The sequence below is a fragment of the Ascidiella aspersa genome, chromosome 8 (assembly GCF_963924565.1).
Source record: "Ascidiella aspersa chromosome 8, kaAscAspe10.2, whole genome shotgun sequence".
NCBI lineage: Eukaryota > Metazoa > Chordata > Ascidiacea > Phlebobranchia > Ascidiidae > Ascidiella > Ascidiella aspersa.
Genome location: NC_139454.1, coordinates 3,178,795 through 3,194,923, shown reverse-complemented (window position 1 = coordinate 3,194,923; position 16,129 = coordinate 3,178,795). Strand labels below are relative to the sequence as shown.

Below are 16,129 nucleotides of genomic sequence, written 5' to 3'. Positions count from 1 at the left end.
GTTAATAAAAAGAAATATTGTTTTTTGCAAGTGTTTCACTTTCCTATTTTATTTCTGACATGTTGTTCGACTTTGGTAATTTTACAAATTGCCTACATATAAAAAAGTTCAAAAAGTTGCAAAGGTATGCCCAAAAAAAACTTGCTTAAAAGATAGCTCTAGGCTTTCTGATATGTCTATGTAAACTGACCCACGACCGTCGCCGATTAATCGATAGCAGAGCAATACAAACTGCACGCTAGAGTAATTCCACGCGACTTTATCCACAGGTCGAAAGCTGGCGCCGGTTTAGGCTTCTGACGAATCTGTGGGGAACCAGGATGCATCGCTGTACGGTAAGTGAATTTGAACTTGATTTACCAGCAGGCTAAATGTACGTATCGTTGGGGATCAATTAAAATAAACGTGTTGTGCTGATGTAGGCGTTGTGTAACAACATCAGTTGTTTAGCTGGTGAAGCGGTGATTAGCATTCTTGTCAAGTGGTTTTGCTGAACTTTCAAAGATTTATGCCGCAAAATTATTTCCATAATTGTACTATTTTGTTTATTTATTTTGTATTTTTATTGTTTGTAAAGATCTTATTGTAGCTTGATAATGAACCTCAAAGCCAAAAAGGTCGAGATATCGACATCATCTTGATAAAGACGTTTCGATCTACTCGACCTTTTTGGCTTTGCAAGGAACTTCTATCATCATCAGTTATTGTGACTGAGATAAATCCAAACCTTCCTTGTAAGAGGTGGAACGCAATTGTAGATTTACTCGACCTTTTTAGCTTTGAGAAATCGACGTGTTGATAATAATCTGTGCGGGAAATTCCGTTCAGTTGCAAGTTTATTGCCCTGATCAAGATATAGGGGAATCGAAACGTTGGTGCATCTATTTATAAAACGTATTTGCAAAAAGAACAATTTTATATTATTCAATATAACTAAACGTTGTACTTAACGTGGTTTTCGATGTGAAAGGGACACTTTCGTTTCTTGTAATTCAAAACGATACTTTGTGGCGCTGTGGACTGCAATTAGCAATTAGAAGATCGTTTTACTTGTAGTTTCATCCATTTCTTACCCAATCCGCCCGCAAAAGTCCACTAATCGCTCATTAAATGCGCTGGCGCCAATGGAAAACAAACAAACATGAGTATGAGAGTGCTTTTCCCAACTTAGCCCGCGGGCAAACGCCACTTTTCGGCCGACTTGCTGAAATCGTCTTACCTTACCACTGCTACAACTTAACACAAGGTGTGCTGCTTAAAACAAGGCATAGTTCAACCTGGATTATCGCCCGGACGTGACTCTTTTACGTAAGGACTTGTTTTGTGTTTGGAAGTATTGGCCAAAGGCCACCGTTCAGTTGCTTTCACCAGTTCTAAGCCAGCATGCGCGTGCGGAAATTCTATAACATTTTGAACTTGGTGTTTGTCGCCTTTATAATTTAGTTGCTTTATGGAGTGCGTTTTTGTATAGTTTTTGTATTGAGATGAAACAATTTCGAGAGTGCGGCCATTATCTTCACCAAGAAAGTTAGAGCTACCAAACATTTTATTTATTGTTATCCTAGTAGATGTTTGAAAGTATTGGCCAAAGGCCCATGTTAAGTTGCTTTTAATAGCTGTAAGCCAGCGTGTGCAGAAATTCTATAACATTTTGAACCTTGTGTTTATCGCCTTTAGAATTTAGTTGCTTTATGGAGTGCGTATTTGTATAGTTTTTGTATTGAGATGAAACATTTAGACTTAGAGGATGTGACAATTTTTATCGCAAAAAAGTTAGAATCACCAAAAATTTCCTAGATATTGAAGAATGCATAATTATAAGATGTCATAGTTGCAGAAAATATCGGAAGTATTAACGCTTTATATATGATTATCTTGTTAAAGAGTACCACGATTTCTTATCAATATTTAGAAAAGGAGAAAGTTTTCTATATTTACATTAGTTTATTGCAGATAAAGCCACGAGTGAAAAGGGAATAATTTTATTACTAAAACTCTGAAAAAATACACTGCAACACTGGTTTAAACTACTTAATACAAATGAATTATATCTGCTAAGGCGATTTTTGTGAATTCAATGAAGTTCAACACTATATATGTGTACGCATCATTTTGAAATTTAATAAAACACAAGAAGCCACGGCCTTGTTAATTTTCCGTTATGTGGTTGCGGTCGGAAAAGGTCTTCAGCAAGGTTTAAATACACTGCAATACTGGTTAAAACTATACTTGGTACGATTGAAATATATCTGATAAGGCGGCTTTTGTGAATTCAATAAAGTTCAAAAGTATCTGGGCGCATTATTTTGGAACAAAATTAATAAAAAAAAATGGCCTTGTGTCAATTTTCCGTTGTGCGGTTGCGATCGTAGAAGGTCTTCAGCAAATGTCCTAAATAACAAACCAAACCAGGCTTTTAACGTGTGATTCTAGCGTCGTTACTTAGCAAATCGAATTTCGTTTTGAGGCAACTCAAATGGCTTGTAATTTGATTTCGGTCGTTCCTTGTCTCCGACTGTGTTCCGGGATTCGCCATTGATTTCCGAACATCAACGCTGATCGGTTCCGAGTCGTTTTAATCATATTTTGTAGACTCGTCCGGCAAATCGATAAAGAATGGCACGGCCTTGGCGATTAAATGCGCTCTCTTTAGTGTTTGTTCAGCCGATGACTCTTTATATGTTTATAAATGCCATGCTTGAGTGGCCAAGTACATTTACCAAAATGTGTTTGTTTTGAAGCGGTGATTTTTAAATTTGGCCGCAAACTTAGACCTTATTGAGTTTGCGGCCAACTTTTAGTGCTATGTTTGTACGAAACACAATGAGATCCTTAAAATACCAATAATACTTCAACAAGTGCGTTCCCAGATAAATGAGAAATGTCTGTGAATAATGGTAAACTTGAAGGGTAACCGAACGTTTTAAAAAAGGGTCACCGAACGTTTTAATAAATCAACGCGGCCGCAGAATAAACAGTTTGGGAAGCCCTGAATTATTGCATAAAAAGCATGTTAAAATCTAAGACAAAATTGCTAAAAAACAGAATGGTGCATAAAGTGGTCATATAACTGACCTACCGTCCAAGTAATACGCTATCCGGAACGCATTAATTAAGCACTCCTGTGATTGGCTAATTGGCGTGTTGTTTCAACACGTGCATTACAGCGCCAAGACATCGCGCTGGCGTTTTTGTGAGTCTCGTGAGCGTGTTTGGCTTCTCAAAGTTGTCAAGCGCTTAAAGTTGTCGAGTGTTTTGGTCAAAAGTGCTATTTTCAGTTGTGGAGAAATTCTGTGTGGGTAATGGAATGCTTTACCGTCCACTTACAGGGCACTTATGCTATAAATTGTATGGTCTACCTTGTGTGCGGAAAAGTTTTTTCTAACTGTTGACTGAGAAATATGGTGTGGGTTAAAAAACATCTGAGATGCTCGTTCGTTTTTCTAATACGTTTTTTTTATTATTTGTTGCCAATAGACCGGTAGAATCGAAACCGGATTTAGGACTCGATTTTCTTGGCCGCAGAAGGACTCCGGCCTTTATTTCCTAAAGTTGTTTTAATACCGTAGCCCTGTTTTCTATTATGACAGCAATATAAGTTTGCCATAAAAGGTCATGTTTTACGTTTGTTGTATTCGAAAGCATACACGCCTATACTGCCTCTTTTAATCCGTAAAATATATACGAATATAGGTTAACTATGTAGGCCTACATATATGTCACAATAAGGGATTTAACAAGTCGTTTTAATTTTAATTTTTTGACCTTAGCTTTGAATGTCTTCTCTTTATCACACGTTGGTAGCCATGATTGTTTCATTCGAAATCTCGAAATCAGGTTAAACGGCAAATTGTATACGATGTTGACAAGCTTCGTATAACCGTGCTTCATGTCACTCACTTTGACCATTCGAAGCACAATAGTGCCGACGTTTGTGAAGATTTTAATCTCACGGATCACACGCTTACTCTATACCTACCCCAAGATTTTAATACAACATCTTCTCGGCTGTATCACACGCTTACTCTACATCAGGGCTGCGTATAATGCTCAATATACGAAACTGTTTGGCGTCGGTTTTAATCGAAAGATCTTAATACAACTTCCCACGCTGCTATGAATAGCTCCATTGTACGAAACATGATACAATCGCCTAAAATGTCTTCCAATCTCGCATGTTTTTCGTCATACAAAGAGTACAGTGGTATTACCGTATCCTGTTAGGCCAGAGTGTCTCAACCTTTTTTTGTGGCGACCTTAATATTAAAACGTAAGTATGATAGCAAAGCTTTGGCAAAACAATTATTTAATCTTAGCTTTTTGCGAGCTTGAGATGGAGAAAACCTAAAGCGTAATAGCATTGTAAATTCAAATTTAATAAAATGAGCCTTTTCTTCGTTTTGCCCCCGCAATTTTCTCAAATTTTAGAGAAATCGTGGTCACGACTAATTTCATTCAACTACTTCAGACGGCGACTCAATCAAATCAAACGACAGAGCAGTTTGTTTAAGCTTCGACCAGCGATAAACACTAATCTAATGCAAACACAAAAATGGCTGGAGCAATAAAAAATATTAACAGCGTACTTATATTACCTAACAAAACAAAGTGAAACATTATAAAAAGGGTGTTAATATGACGTCATTGCATTTTATCTAATACTTCAGATCGAGTCGAGTATATGGATTTGTTTTTTAATCCCAATGCCAACACTGTTGTTGAAACAAAGTACTTCAGCGACGTTTTGAACGCTAAGCAGTGCAAGTCGGTCGCGTGGTTTGGCTTATCAGACCACTGCTTAAATCGTTGACGTCTTTTAAATCCTATTTTATCCAGCAAAGCCTATTTAATCAGAAACGACTTGAGATCATCCGAAAAACATTTGCAATAGATTTAACGTAGCCACCATACGCTAGAGCAGTGGTTTTTAACCAGGGTTCGATCGAACACAGCTGTTTCAGGGGTTCGGCAAGAACTTCCTCTGAAACATAAATGCTGTTATTTCAAGCTAAATTCGAATCTCTTTTATGTGCCAAGGTGTCATGAAACGTTATAAATTAAAAGTTCTGCCAATTTAACCTATATAAATGCAAGTTTGTAATTTGAAAATGCCCAGTTTCAGCTGCGAGGGGAAAGAAACAAATACAAAGCGAAAATTTGGGGTTCGACAGGTTACCAAAGGTTAAGTGGTTCTTACCACTGCGCTAGAGCCATGGTCAACATAAGTAACCCGATTCCTGATCCCGTTATTCCAATTTTGTTAAATCCTGAAAAAGTAATAAACTCCCATCTGGTCGAGTTAAATAAGTCGTATATTTCTATCGCTTCTTCAAGCTTACTCGGTGAGTAACAGCGTCATAATTTGCAAGTTTCAAATTTGTAGTCGAAGAGAAATTACGTTTATACTCGGTTTTTAGCCTAATACTTTTAGCTCATAAAAACGTTATGTTCTTCGAGTAATAATTTCTATTCGGCGACTATAGTTGTTGCTTACTCGGCGAGTTAAACCATTTACTCAACGAGTAATAGCGTCGTGTTTTGCGAGTTGTAACTTTCTAGCCGAAGATAAACTATGTTTTTACTCGATAAGCGTCAACTTTGTACTCCGGTAAAAAAACGTTACGTTCTAAATTCGGGTAAAAGTTTCTATTCGGAATTATATACTTTCTACCCGCCGAGTAATAGCGTCATATTTTGGGAGTTTTAATTTGAACTAAATAAAATGATTTTACTCGTTAAGCGACGGCCTTGTACTCAGCAAATAACAACGTTGTGTTCTTCAAGTCATTTTTTCTACTCGGCGTAGTAGTTTTGTGTTTACTCACCGAGTAATAGCGTCGTATTTTGCGAGTTGTAACTTTCTACTAAATAAATTTATGATTTTACTCGTTAGGCGACGGCCTTGTACTCAGCTAATACCAACGTTGTGTTCTTCGAGTAATAATTTCTACTCACCGAGTACCACCGTACTCACCACACAAGGTCGTTTGCCGTCAGTTAAAAATCCAGTCGGACAAAACTCGCGAGCAAAACCGTCAAAAGTTTTGCGCCACAGTTTTACCACCGACTATTTGCGGCGGTCAATTGAACCTGTCGTTGTGCGGCTGTAAATCTCTTGGCTTGACGCGTCCAAGGACGGCACACCTGTTTAGGACAAGGCTGGCAATTTAAGGCCAAATGATTTGACAGAGAATTTTAATGGTCGGTTTGAACCTTCAAAAAAGGTTTCAGTTCGACTTGAAACGCATCAAACTACAACTCAGTTTGTAAAACTACAAATAGCGAGTGGCGAATGTTCAGGAAGTGGTTCTGATTTGTTTTTGTAGAACCGTTAATAACGAAAATATAAAGTTCATGAACCGTGCAATTTTTATGCTGTTCAGTAGGGTATTATTACTTTTCTCTAAATGACATATAGCCGATACTTTTTGCACGAAAGTTACAGGATAAGAAAGGAACTTTATCGTGTTTGCAACTCGGCTGTTTATAATATAATTTAATCTATAAAATTTTAAATAAGGTTCAAATCTACTTCAGTTTTAAGTCAAACATCAAAATAGCTAAAGACCCAAAATGCAGCCTGGTCTGTATAAATTAACCCACCATAAGGTTCACAAAGCTAAAATGTATAAATTTCAGAAAAAAGCTCATAAATTCGATGTTTTCGGACTCACACGTCGAAACAAATACCACTTTTTCCAAGAACTAAGACTTAAACGCGATTTCAAAGGTGAAAACAAGTCGAATCTACAAAGCAACTTAACCTCGCCATGTAGAAATTCAACCGAACCGAGTTCCACCAATTGGCCGCAAATCGCTTCACTGGAGCCATTATGTCGTCACGCGATTCCATTACTGACGTCACAATCGGCTTCGCGTGACCGCTCATTGTGATGTAGCGAGGTTTTGGCTTGTTTACGGGCGTAACTGACACGCTTCGAACGCGAAAATCCGGGATGGTTTGATTTTCAGGAAAACGTCGGTACGCGCTTGACTTTCTAAAATTTAATCTATATGAAAAGCAGATATTTGGCTTTTATCAGATGAATGGTTTTGTATTGACTTGCTAGTAAAAATAGTATTTCGACTTTTATGCTTCAAAGGTTGTTATTTTAGAATAGAAAGAGTTTGCATTTGTCTTTGATGTGAAAAAGGATATTATTTATTTTTTTATTGTAGAAAGGTTCTGATGTTATGCGAGGAGGGTTCTATTTTTAATTTTTGTGCCAAAAAGGGTATTATTAATTTCTTTTTTGCTTAAAAGGTTAATATTTATTGGTTAATCAAAGGGTCAGCTTCTTACTTTATTGCAAGAAAGAGTGATATTCTGTATTTTTTGCTAGAATGGGTTTAATTTTGGCTTCGGTTTAAAAAGGATATTATTTAGTCTTTTATTCAAGAAAGGGTATTAGTTTTCTTTTTTATTAGAAACGATTTAGTTCGATTTTTGGTATTTTAGATGAAAAAAAAGAGATGTGATGCTAATTTATCGCGTGCAAAGCGGTATTAAATATTATACAGCTTTCTTCCAAAAATTAAGTCTCACGCCCTTTTTATTTCGGCTTAAGTTTTAATGTTTTCATTAAGGATGAGCAGTTGTGGGTGTGGTAGAACTTAAAGGTAGATAAAGGCCTTATTAAAAGTGTATACTTTTTTGTTTCGAGGTAAACTAACCTAGTTAATCTTATCGAGGGGATAGTTCACAGAATATCGAGCCGTGCTTGTATCAAAATTGTTGAGAAAAACTTGTGTCTTTGTAGCCTTTTACTGTAAAAAATCGCACTGACGGACCACATCGACATACGGGACAAAAAGTTCCAGCTGTTTTCCCGCAATGCCCCACATCTATTTATAAACAAAGGTAAAGTTAGGTGTTTGTATATAACTGAGGAACCAAACCGAGTCTGATTTTGTACAATGTTCTTTTCAGCGACGGAAATGCTACCTACAGTTAAAACAGTGTTTTCACACGTTCGGTAAAAATTTGTTTTAAAATCAAATATGTCAAATCGTTTGCAAAGTTAACAAAAAACGAAGTAGTAAGCTATAGTAGTGAGGTAGTACACTTTTTTCGCCCTAGTGATAAAATTAACGGCAGCACAGGAGCGTAAATTTTACAAATCGCGGTCACACAAGAGTCAAGATCGTTTGCAAAATGCAAAAAAATCGTTTACTAAATTACCAAAAACGGTATAGTGAGCATTTTAAAATTGGCGTTTAGTTTAATATTTTACCAAATTTAGTTTTGTATAACATCCAACAACGTTGTAACTCTAATATATCTTCATTGTGGTAATATGCGGAATATCGGCAGAGTTACCCACACAAGCCTGGTTTATCGCAATAAATCCAGCTCGAACATAACTAATTCGTGGTCGTCAGTAAAACATCAAAAACTGACCGCGAGAAACGACACTAGTTGATTACTTCGAACAAAAATGTGTTGTTTGAGTCGATATATTCCCAGAAGGCCAAAATTGGTTAATTGCTAGGACAAAAAATATTCGTCCTAGTGAGAAACTAAATTGCAGTACAGGAGCGTCACTTTTACAAATCGCGGTCACACAAGAGAAACCGCGTTAACAAGGAGCCTTCCGTCGTTTTCAGGTCGCCTTTTGTGCAGCGGCTTGTTATTCACAGGCGTAAAGGCCAGCGCCATTATAAAGTGCCCTTACTTTGCAATTGCTGCAATGGCCCCAGGCATTTCGCGCCTTGCTCCGAAGAAAGTAAAAGCGACAAAACGACCGGACTGCCGGACAACTGCAAATGACCGGTCTCTCTTTTACCGCCTGTTAAATTACGGCACCGCTGTTGCGGGGTGCTGAATTTCGGTGACCAACGAGCTATTTTTGACGCGCCCATTTTTTTGCTGTTTTTGTTTTTCGAAGGAGATTGGTGAAATGAGAACGGTGCGTTTTAGTTCAGGAGAGGGATATCTCGCTGCTGTGCGTTTGACTGGAGTCGTTAGCTTTTTTAGTCGAGTCTCGCCATTGTTTTTTTGCGGTTGAAATTGTTTTTTTGTCGTTTTAAAGTGTTTCGCGATAAAATAGTGTATCGTATGTGATATTTTCGCGGGCGTTAAAATCTTTGTTTTGCTCCTAATTTTATTTTAGTAATCTTTGTTCTTTGACAAACGAGCTAATTTTGACGCGCCTATTTTTTGCACTTTTTTTGAGGGCGATTGGTGGAATAATAATGTTGCGTTTCATTTCAGAAGAGGGATATCCTAATGTGAAAGAGGTTTAGCTCTGCACGTTGGGTTTGGGTCGTTAACTTTAGTTGAGTCTTGTCGTTGTTTTTGTTCGTTGAAAATATTTGTTTTGTTTGAGGAGTTTCAGCGAAAAACTGTGTCTTAGATAATGTATAGCTTGATAATAAATTTCGAAGCCAAACACTTTTTTGGAGTGTGTCTCAATGTATCAACTATAGGTTGTTCGCGCTTTAAAACTTGTGTTTTTTTGCTCTTCATTTTATTTTTATAAACTTGGACGAATATTATTAGGTATTAGCCTATAGTGGTTATCAAACGTTTTTATCTTGCGACGTTTTTGGAAAAAGTTTGGTGGACTTTCGACGAACCCAACTATAAGAATTTCACTAACTTTTATTTATTTGTAGTATCGGAAAACTGAACGCAGTGGTTTCTTCGTAAAAACAAATATTTTTAATGTATTTATTTATTTAGGAATCGTGTCGTGAAAACTAAAACGACGCATGGTTTGAGAACCTTGAGATAGCCCAACAAAAACAAGCATGTAAAAAAAACAGATTATTTTGAAAAACACCAACAAAAATAATTTTCTCAATGCTCCGCGACTTTAATAGTGCCGTTCAACTGTGAGGAAAATTTCGTGCACTGCTAACAAGTCTTAGAACAATAGATATATATCAGCACAGCAAATTTTAAAAAGTACGCCTATATTTATCGGAATGTTAAGTCAAATATTTTCACACCACAACAGCGAAATACGAGCTAGCCAAATTGCAGTTATTAAAGCTGAAATCAAACAGTTCTTTTCGGTGTTTTTTTGTGAGATTAGAGGCCTTAACTTGACGGTAGCTAGCGCCATGCAATTAAGCAGTAATCGTCTAATCTGACCGGCTTTTAGAGCATATAGCTGAGCTCCACTGTACAACTAACAATTACGATCGCGAGTTAACGCGTCAACTGAGTTTGCGCCAAACTGTTGGCAGTCTTGTGGCTTTGTAAGCTGGTAGGAATTTGCGTAAGTTATGTTTAAGTTGTACTGAATTGTCAGTTGTTATCTTTTGATTGTACGTTGATGACTTTTGAAGCTTCGATGATTTTAGTAGCTAGTTTGAGGCAGTATGCTAACGTTTATTTCTTGAATTTCGCGTTTGTTACTGTATACAAACCCATATTATGTAAACGGGATTTTTAGAAGATATATTAGATCGATAACATGACAGAATTTTATTGGGAAAACCTATTTTGTTTCAAACGCAAAACCATAATATGGTACAGAACAGCGAAAAACTTTATTAATATAAAATAATAATTGAGGTGTTCAAGTGGAATATTGTTATTTTCAGTATTATTTTAAAGTTCTAAGTCTCTCTGCTGTTTTTTTCGCTTGCAAAAATTGGGCTACAGTAATATTATATTTTTTTAGTTTTCTTAGTTATATCGCAAAGTTGTAGTTTTTACCTGAGGTCCTTTTCGCTTGTTGTTCTGGCGAATTTAGCTAACTTTGCTTGCTATCGGCAATTACCGGACAGCGCATTAGTAGCAAGAAAACTGTCAGGCACTATACAATTTAATATTTTATGCTATAATTCAAATTGACGACATCGACTTAATGTTGGCAATTTGAGATAAGTCACTGAACGTGTGGCGTTTTCTAAAGTTCTTCACAGACTTCGAAATAAAACTTAACAACAACTGGCGTCAATATCCCCTCACCGCACGCACCTTTTAACGTTTCATTCTGTGTGTTCACCACACCAGCAGTTCTCTGACGCACATTTTTAACGATTTTTTTTCTGCAGGAAACCGCTCGTCCAATTGCCGCGGAATGCCGACCCGAACCCCGATCATCCCCGGTCCCGGTGGAAGCAGACGCCTACTGAGGGCTCTGCACACCGAGATGAAAGAGAAGAAGCTCATCAAGGAACAAACACTCACGCCCTACCCCGACTCGGGCGTGCACAGCAGCAGCAGCAGTGACGTGGACAAAGAGACTGACGTCACGAAAGACGCGGTGGTGACGTCTTCGAAATTGGTTACGTCATCCAAAGCCATGACGCACGGCGCGCTGGAAGCGACTCAGAGCGACAGCAGCACTTGTACGGATACTGAAGACAGCGACGGCGAGAGTCAGCGCGACGATCGTACGTCATCAGATGATGACGTCAGACATGCGAATCAGCACCAGAGGGCGCTGTGGGCCAACCGGCCGCGTGGGAACGAGGCGAAAACCGCCGAGCTGAAGCGGCTGCATGGAAAGATGCGGGAAGTGAAAAGCCACGATCAGCATCATCAGATGAGGACTCGGAGGAGCGATGAGGGAGCTTCTGGGAGGATGAGAAGAAGAGCGGAGGAACTTCTCCTAACGGAAAGGGAGAGGCAGCAGCTGAGAGAGGGATACAGCAAATTTGTCCTCCACAACGGGGAGCAGGTGGCTGGGACTTCGTTCGGAACAAACTCGGCGTTTGCTAAAGTCCCGAGGGAGGAACTGAGACGCAGGGAGCAAGAGGAATATTCCTCCTCGGATGAGATCAACTTCCCGATGGAGTCCGCAGCTGGAGGAGGGAACGTGGATGTTGCTTCTGTGAGGGACGCGAGGCGTCAGGAGAAGGAAGCAAAACAGAAGACGAAGAGTAAGAAGAAGACGATCGCTGAAGCAAAGATGGCGGTTGCGGAGGCAAAACTCAGCGAGTTCTCTGCAAAACTCAACGCGAGGCAGGCGAGGGTTGACTCCTCCCATGCCAAGATGTGCAGGAGGAGAGCAGTCCTCAAGAGAGCAGAGGAAAGGCTTCAGATCCTGGAGGCGAGGTTGGATGAAGAGGAAGAGGACCATAGAGAGCGGGAGCGAAGAATCCGGAACAGAGAGAGGAGAGTAAGGCAGGAAGAAGCTGGAATCCAGATCAAGGAGGCGTCGTTGAAGAAGAGAGAAGAGCAGGTTTGTGGATGTTTGGAGAGTCTTTCTTTTGTTTGCAGATGACTCTTGACTAAGTGATGTTAGGTCGTTCGTTGAAAGCCAAATTGCTTTCAAATACCTTTACTTTACGATTTATAGTGAGCGGCCTTATAGTTACGATGGACTTGGGACTCGCGTGGACTCGATTTCCGAGTCCCAAATCCAACTCAAGCGAAAGAAACCAACTCGGTACCTCCTTAAACACCTTTCTCCTTTACATTTATGTTTCAACTTACCAGTGATTGCTAACCTTTTTGGTCACCCTCACCTGCATGTTTGATAACTATAATTTCACAAATAAACAAAATTAAAACAGCACACGTCAGCTGTGTACAATGTGGGATAACTTTCTTGATTTTATTGCAATAGTTAACGAAAAATTATACAAAAAAGTTCACCAATAAGGCAAAAAGTTTGAATCCTAACGAAATTGAAAATTATCGCGAATTCCTTTGTGCACAAATGAACCAAGTTGAAACAGCACACATCTACTGTGCAATGTAGGATAACTTTCTTGATTTATTGCATTTTCAATGGTATACAAAAATTGTATTAAGAACCAATAAGGCAGATATTTAAATCCAAAATAATTTGGAAATTGTTGCGTACATGTGGCTAGCCACTGACATTAATCTCGACACTTTAGTTACTGATACTAGGTATCTATCAAGGGGTACTTTTTAAGACAAATTGTTGAGTTTACTTTGACCTGATGAAGCACGGTTGTGCAAAAGTTTGTCGAAAATTCAAAACAATTTGTCGTTATATAGTGCCACCTGATTACCCTTTCAGAATTAGACAAACACGACTATTTAGTATAATTGAGATTATAAGCCAAAACAAAAAATCTAAAATAGTTAAAACACAAGCTTTTTTATTAATTTTAAAGTGTCCAAAGAGACGGAGATTTTATGTATTATTTACAAAGTCTTAAGCAGTGTACAGGAATTTATCAAAACACACTTACACAAGTGGATTCATATGTTAATTCAAATGAATAATAAAACAATGTTAATAAAACAGAAACAGCGTCAGTGTAAGTTAAACATCAAACCAACTTTTCCGTGTTTTCAGGTTACCGAGAGCATCCAGGACATCGAGAGCCGACGCAAGTTGGTGGAAGAGAAGGAGCAGATGCTGGATGCGATGGAGGACATCATGACGAAACGGGAGGACATTCAACAACGGAAGACGGAGGAAAGGAGCAAGGTGGGACGCGTGGTCGGGAGTTTGGGCAAGAAGATTCTGCGATCCGCAAAACACTCGAACCATGTGGACGTAACTATCAATCCTGCTTCTTCCAACTTCCGAAACTCGAAAAGCTCTGGCCATGTGGATGCAGGTATCACTTCTTCTTCTAACAACATCCGAAACTCAAAGAACTCAAGCCACGTAGATGCAGGTATCAACTCTCATCATTCCTCCAATAACAAAAGCGCTCCCGCTCATAGCAACCACGTTCCTGACTTCCGCTCTGCTCCCATTGAGATAGAAAAGTCTCCTCGATCCCGCCAGGATCGGATGTCCTCTTCCGGATCCGGCTCTCACCACCAGGGGCCGTCTTCTCCCGGCGCTCCGGTTCCGACTCCGCGAAAATCGCTCCCAAAACGCTCCTCCGAGGCTCGAGCTCGCGCCAACAGCCTCAACTCTGACGTAGACGATGACGTCAGAGTGACGCGTAAGCCGGCCCTGGCCACCGGGTCACTGCCAAGGTTCAAAGGTCAAAAGGCGGTCATGGGTTTGTGGCTGTAGGTCGCGGTGGTGTTTTTTTGATTACATAAGTGGTTTGTATTTTTTGGCGCGCGTTCTAAGAACTTTTTTCGAAATGAAAACTTAAAATTTCGGCATATCACTTTACCTCGTTAAAAAACATATTTTTTATTAGAAAACATTTGCTATTCACAATTCAAACTTGTATTTCATAACTAAACTGTCCGGGCAATTTAAAACGTTCTAAGAATTTGATTTGAAATAAAAATGTTTTTTTAATTTCGAAAGTTTCTTAAACACAACTTTTGCAAATCACTTTACCTCGTTAAAAAACATATTTTTTATTAGAAAACATTTGCTATTCACAATTTAATTTGTATTTTATATCTTAACAGCCTGGCAATTCAAAACCTTGAAAAATGCTCGCACAACGTAAAACTCAATCTGACCAGTGGTGCCAAAAATAGTCCAAATGTTTTTTAGGGCTATAAAACCGGAAAATGTAAGGAATTCATTTTGTAGGATCTATTCTATAGTTGTGGGGATAGTTTTACCTATTTCCACCCCTACATCGTTTACATGTTGCTTTCAAAATCTCTTACGACAGACGTTTTGTAATTCTTTTCTTCTAGAAATCCGGGGAACAGAAAATCGGTTTGTATAAATCACTTTTGTTCTTTCTCCATTTTATGTTTTTTTGATAGTGGTTTAATATTAGTAAATATCTGAAGCAGGGAAAATCGGTAATGTTCGCCACACCAAATACTATACGTTGTGTAAATACTTTTAGTTTTTGCGCTTTTGACTTCACATTGCCACGAGCTTTGTACAATACTTGACATTTTATTCCGACACCAAATTATGTCAAAACTACGCTCAAACAACCTAACTAGAAGAAATTTAAAGTTATTAGGCCAAAATGTGTTTTAGGATTAAGAATTCAAGTTACCAGTCACTATTTTGATAAATTCGACTTTCAAGGTAATACAGCTGCGTTAGATTAGAAATCATGGTAGTAATGCACAAATCAAGTTGGCAGTGTTGTAAACAAGTCATTTTGAAATAACTTAAGTCCCAGTCAAGTCATTTGAAAAATAACTTAAGTCCAAGTCAAGTCTTTTGCGAAAATAACAAGTCAAGTCCCAGTCCAAGTCATCGGTTGCCCAAGTCAAGTCCCAGTCATGTCATTATGAGAGCAAGTCAATTTCAAGTCATGTGATTGACATAAAAGTAAATTGTTAAACTATTGAAATTGTTAAATTTGTCCGATCATAAGCAAGAATTTAACTAAAAACTAACACAAACGCAATATACAGCACTTAAAGTGTTTAATGTGCAAAACTTAAAATAAATTTTAATGAAAAACACTTAATTTAATCTCAAGTTATTTGACATAATGTCAAGTCAAGTCATTTTGGTCAAAAGACTTAAGTCAAATCAAGTCATTTGAAAACAGTGACTTAAAGTGCACTTAAGTCAAGTCAATGACTTAAGTCATTACAAGACTGTAAGTTGGTATCGGACAATACCGATATAACCAATTGGCATCAGGTATCGGCTCGATCCGATATTATCGGACATTCCTGATTGCCACATAACTTGAAAAATAAATTTTAGTTTGGTGCTAAATACTTTTATGTTCAGCGTGTTTCCTTCTGTCTTTTATGATTTTTTTCTTGCTTTTTAACTGAAACATTACTGCCCTTTTACGCTTTTTACGCCATACCTTTCTTGCACTAACCTTTCATTCGTACTTTAAACTTGCCGAACGTTTTTCTACATTTATTGTGCTATTTTCTAAGCAGCGCCAAATGTAAGGCTACAGTTTCAACAAAGCTCGTGGTTATTAACTGTTTAATAAGAGAAACAAAATGTTTATTTAAAGTTAGACAGTTCTAACCTAGCCTTGCTTGCAATTACAGTTCTTTTATAAATCAAATAATTTTCGTTTATAGCTCTTCCGGGAGCCAAGGGTATGTTTAAATGTAATTTAGTTTTGTAAAGTGCTAATGACCTGAAAGTTTCAGGTTTTCAATAAACGATATTGGCCCTATTTCATTTTTTCAAGCATGCCTTAAAAAATAAAATAAAAGGTGGGATACCAGCGTTAATTTAAAGCGCGGCGAACAAAAAATAATTGAGTAGTTTGCGATCAGTTGAAGACAAAACAGTGTCCAGTAAGGTTGTTAAACAACTGTCAAAGTCGTATGGAAATTTCTTGAGTCCAGTTATTGCAACGCTGGAAATAAACTAAAATT

General features: G+C 38.1%; 1 protein-coding gene across 4 annotated transcripts; it reads left to right on the top strand.

Annotated features, from left to right (window-relative positions):
• The first annotated feature begins 1,235 nt into the window (after positions 1-1,235).
• On the top strand, positions 1,236-15,791 carry LOC146135175 (uncharacterized). Of its 4 annotated transcripts, none has more exons than XM_083395587.1 (3): positions 1,236-1,308; positions 11,011-12,143; positions 13,236-15,791. In XM_083395587.1, the coding sequence occupies exons 2-3, from the start codon at positions 11,037-11,039 to the stop codon at positions 13,911-13,913; spliced, it is 1,785 nt and encodes a 594-aa protein (XP_083251713.1). In that variant the 5' UTR covers positions 1,236-1,308; positions 11,011-11,036; the 3' UTR covers positions 13,914-15,791. The 4 variants fall into 4 exon arrangements, with proteins under 4 accessions (XP_083251713.1, XP_083251714.1, XP_083251715.1 ...); XM_083395588.1 differs by lacking the exon at positions 1,236-1,308 and adding an exon at positions 7,012-7,861; XM_083395589.1 differs by lacking the exon at positions 1,236-1,308 and having other exon boundaries at positions 7,012-12,143; positions 13,236-13,503; positions 13,654-15,791.
• The last annotated feature ends 338 nt before the right edge of the window (positions 15,792-16,129 follow it).

Bases quoted from the DNA above. Each gene is read 5' to 3' on its own strand.
- LOC146135175 (XM_083395587.1), top strand. From the start codon at position 11,037: ATGCCGACCCGAACCCCGATCATCCCCGGTCCCGGTGGAAGCAGACGC. The intron at 12,144-13,235 runs GTTTGTGGATGT...CCGTGTTTTCAG, and splicing joins TGAAGAAGAGAGAAGAGCAG to GTTACCGAGAGCATCCAGGA.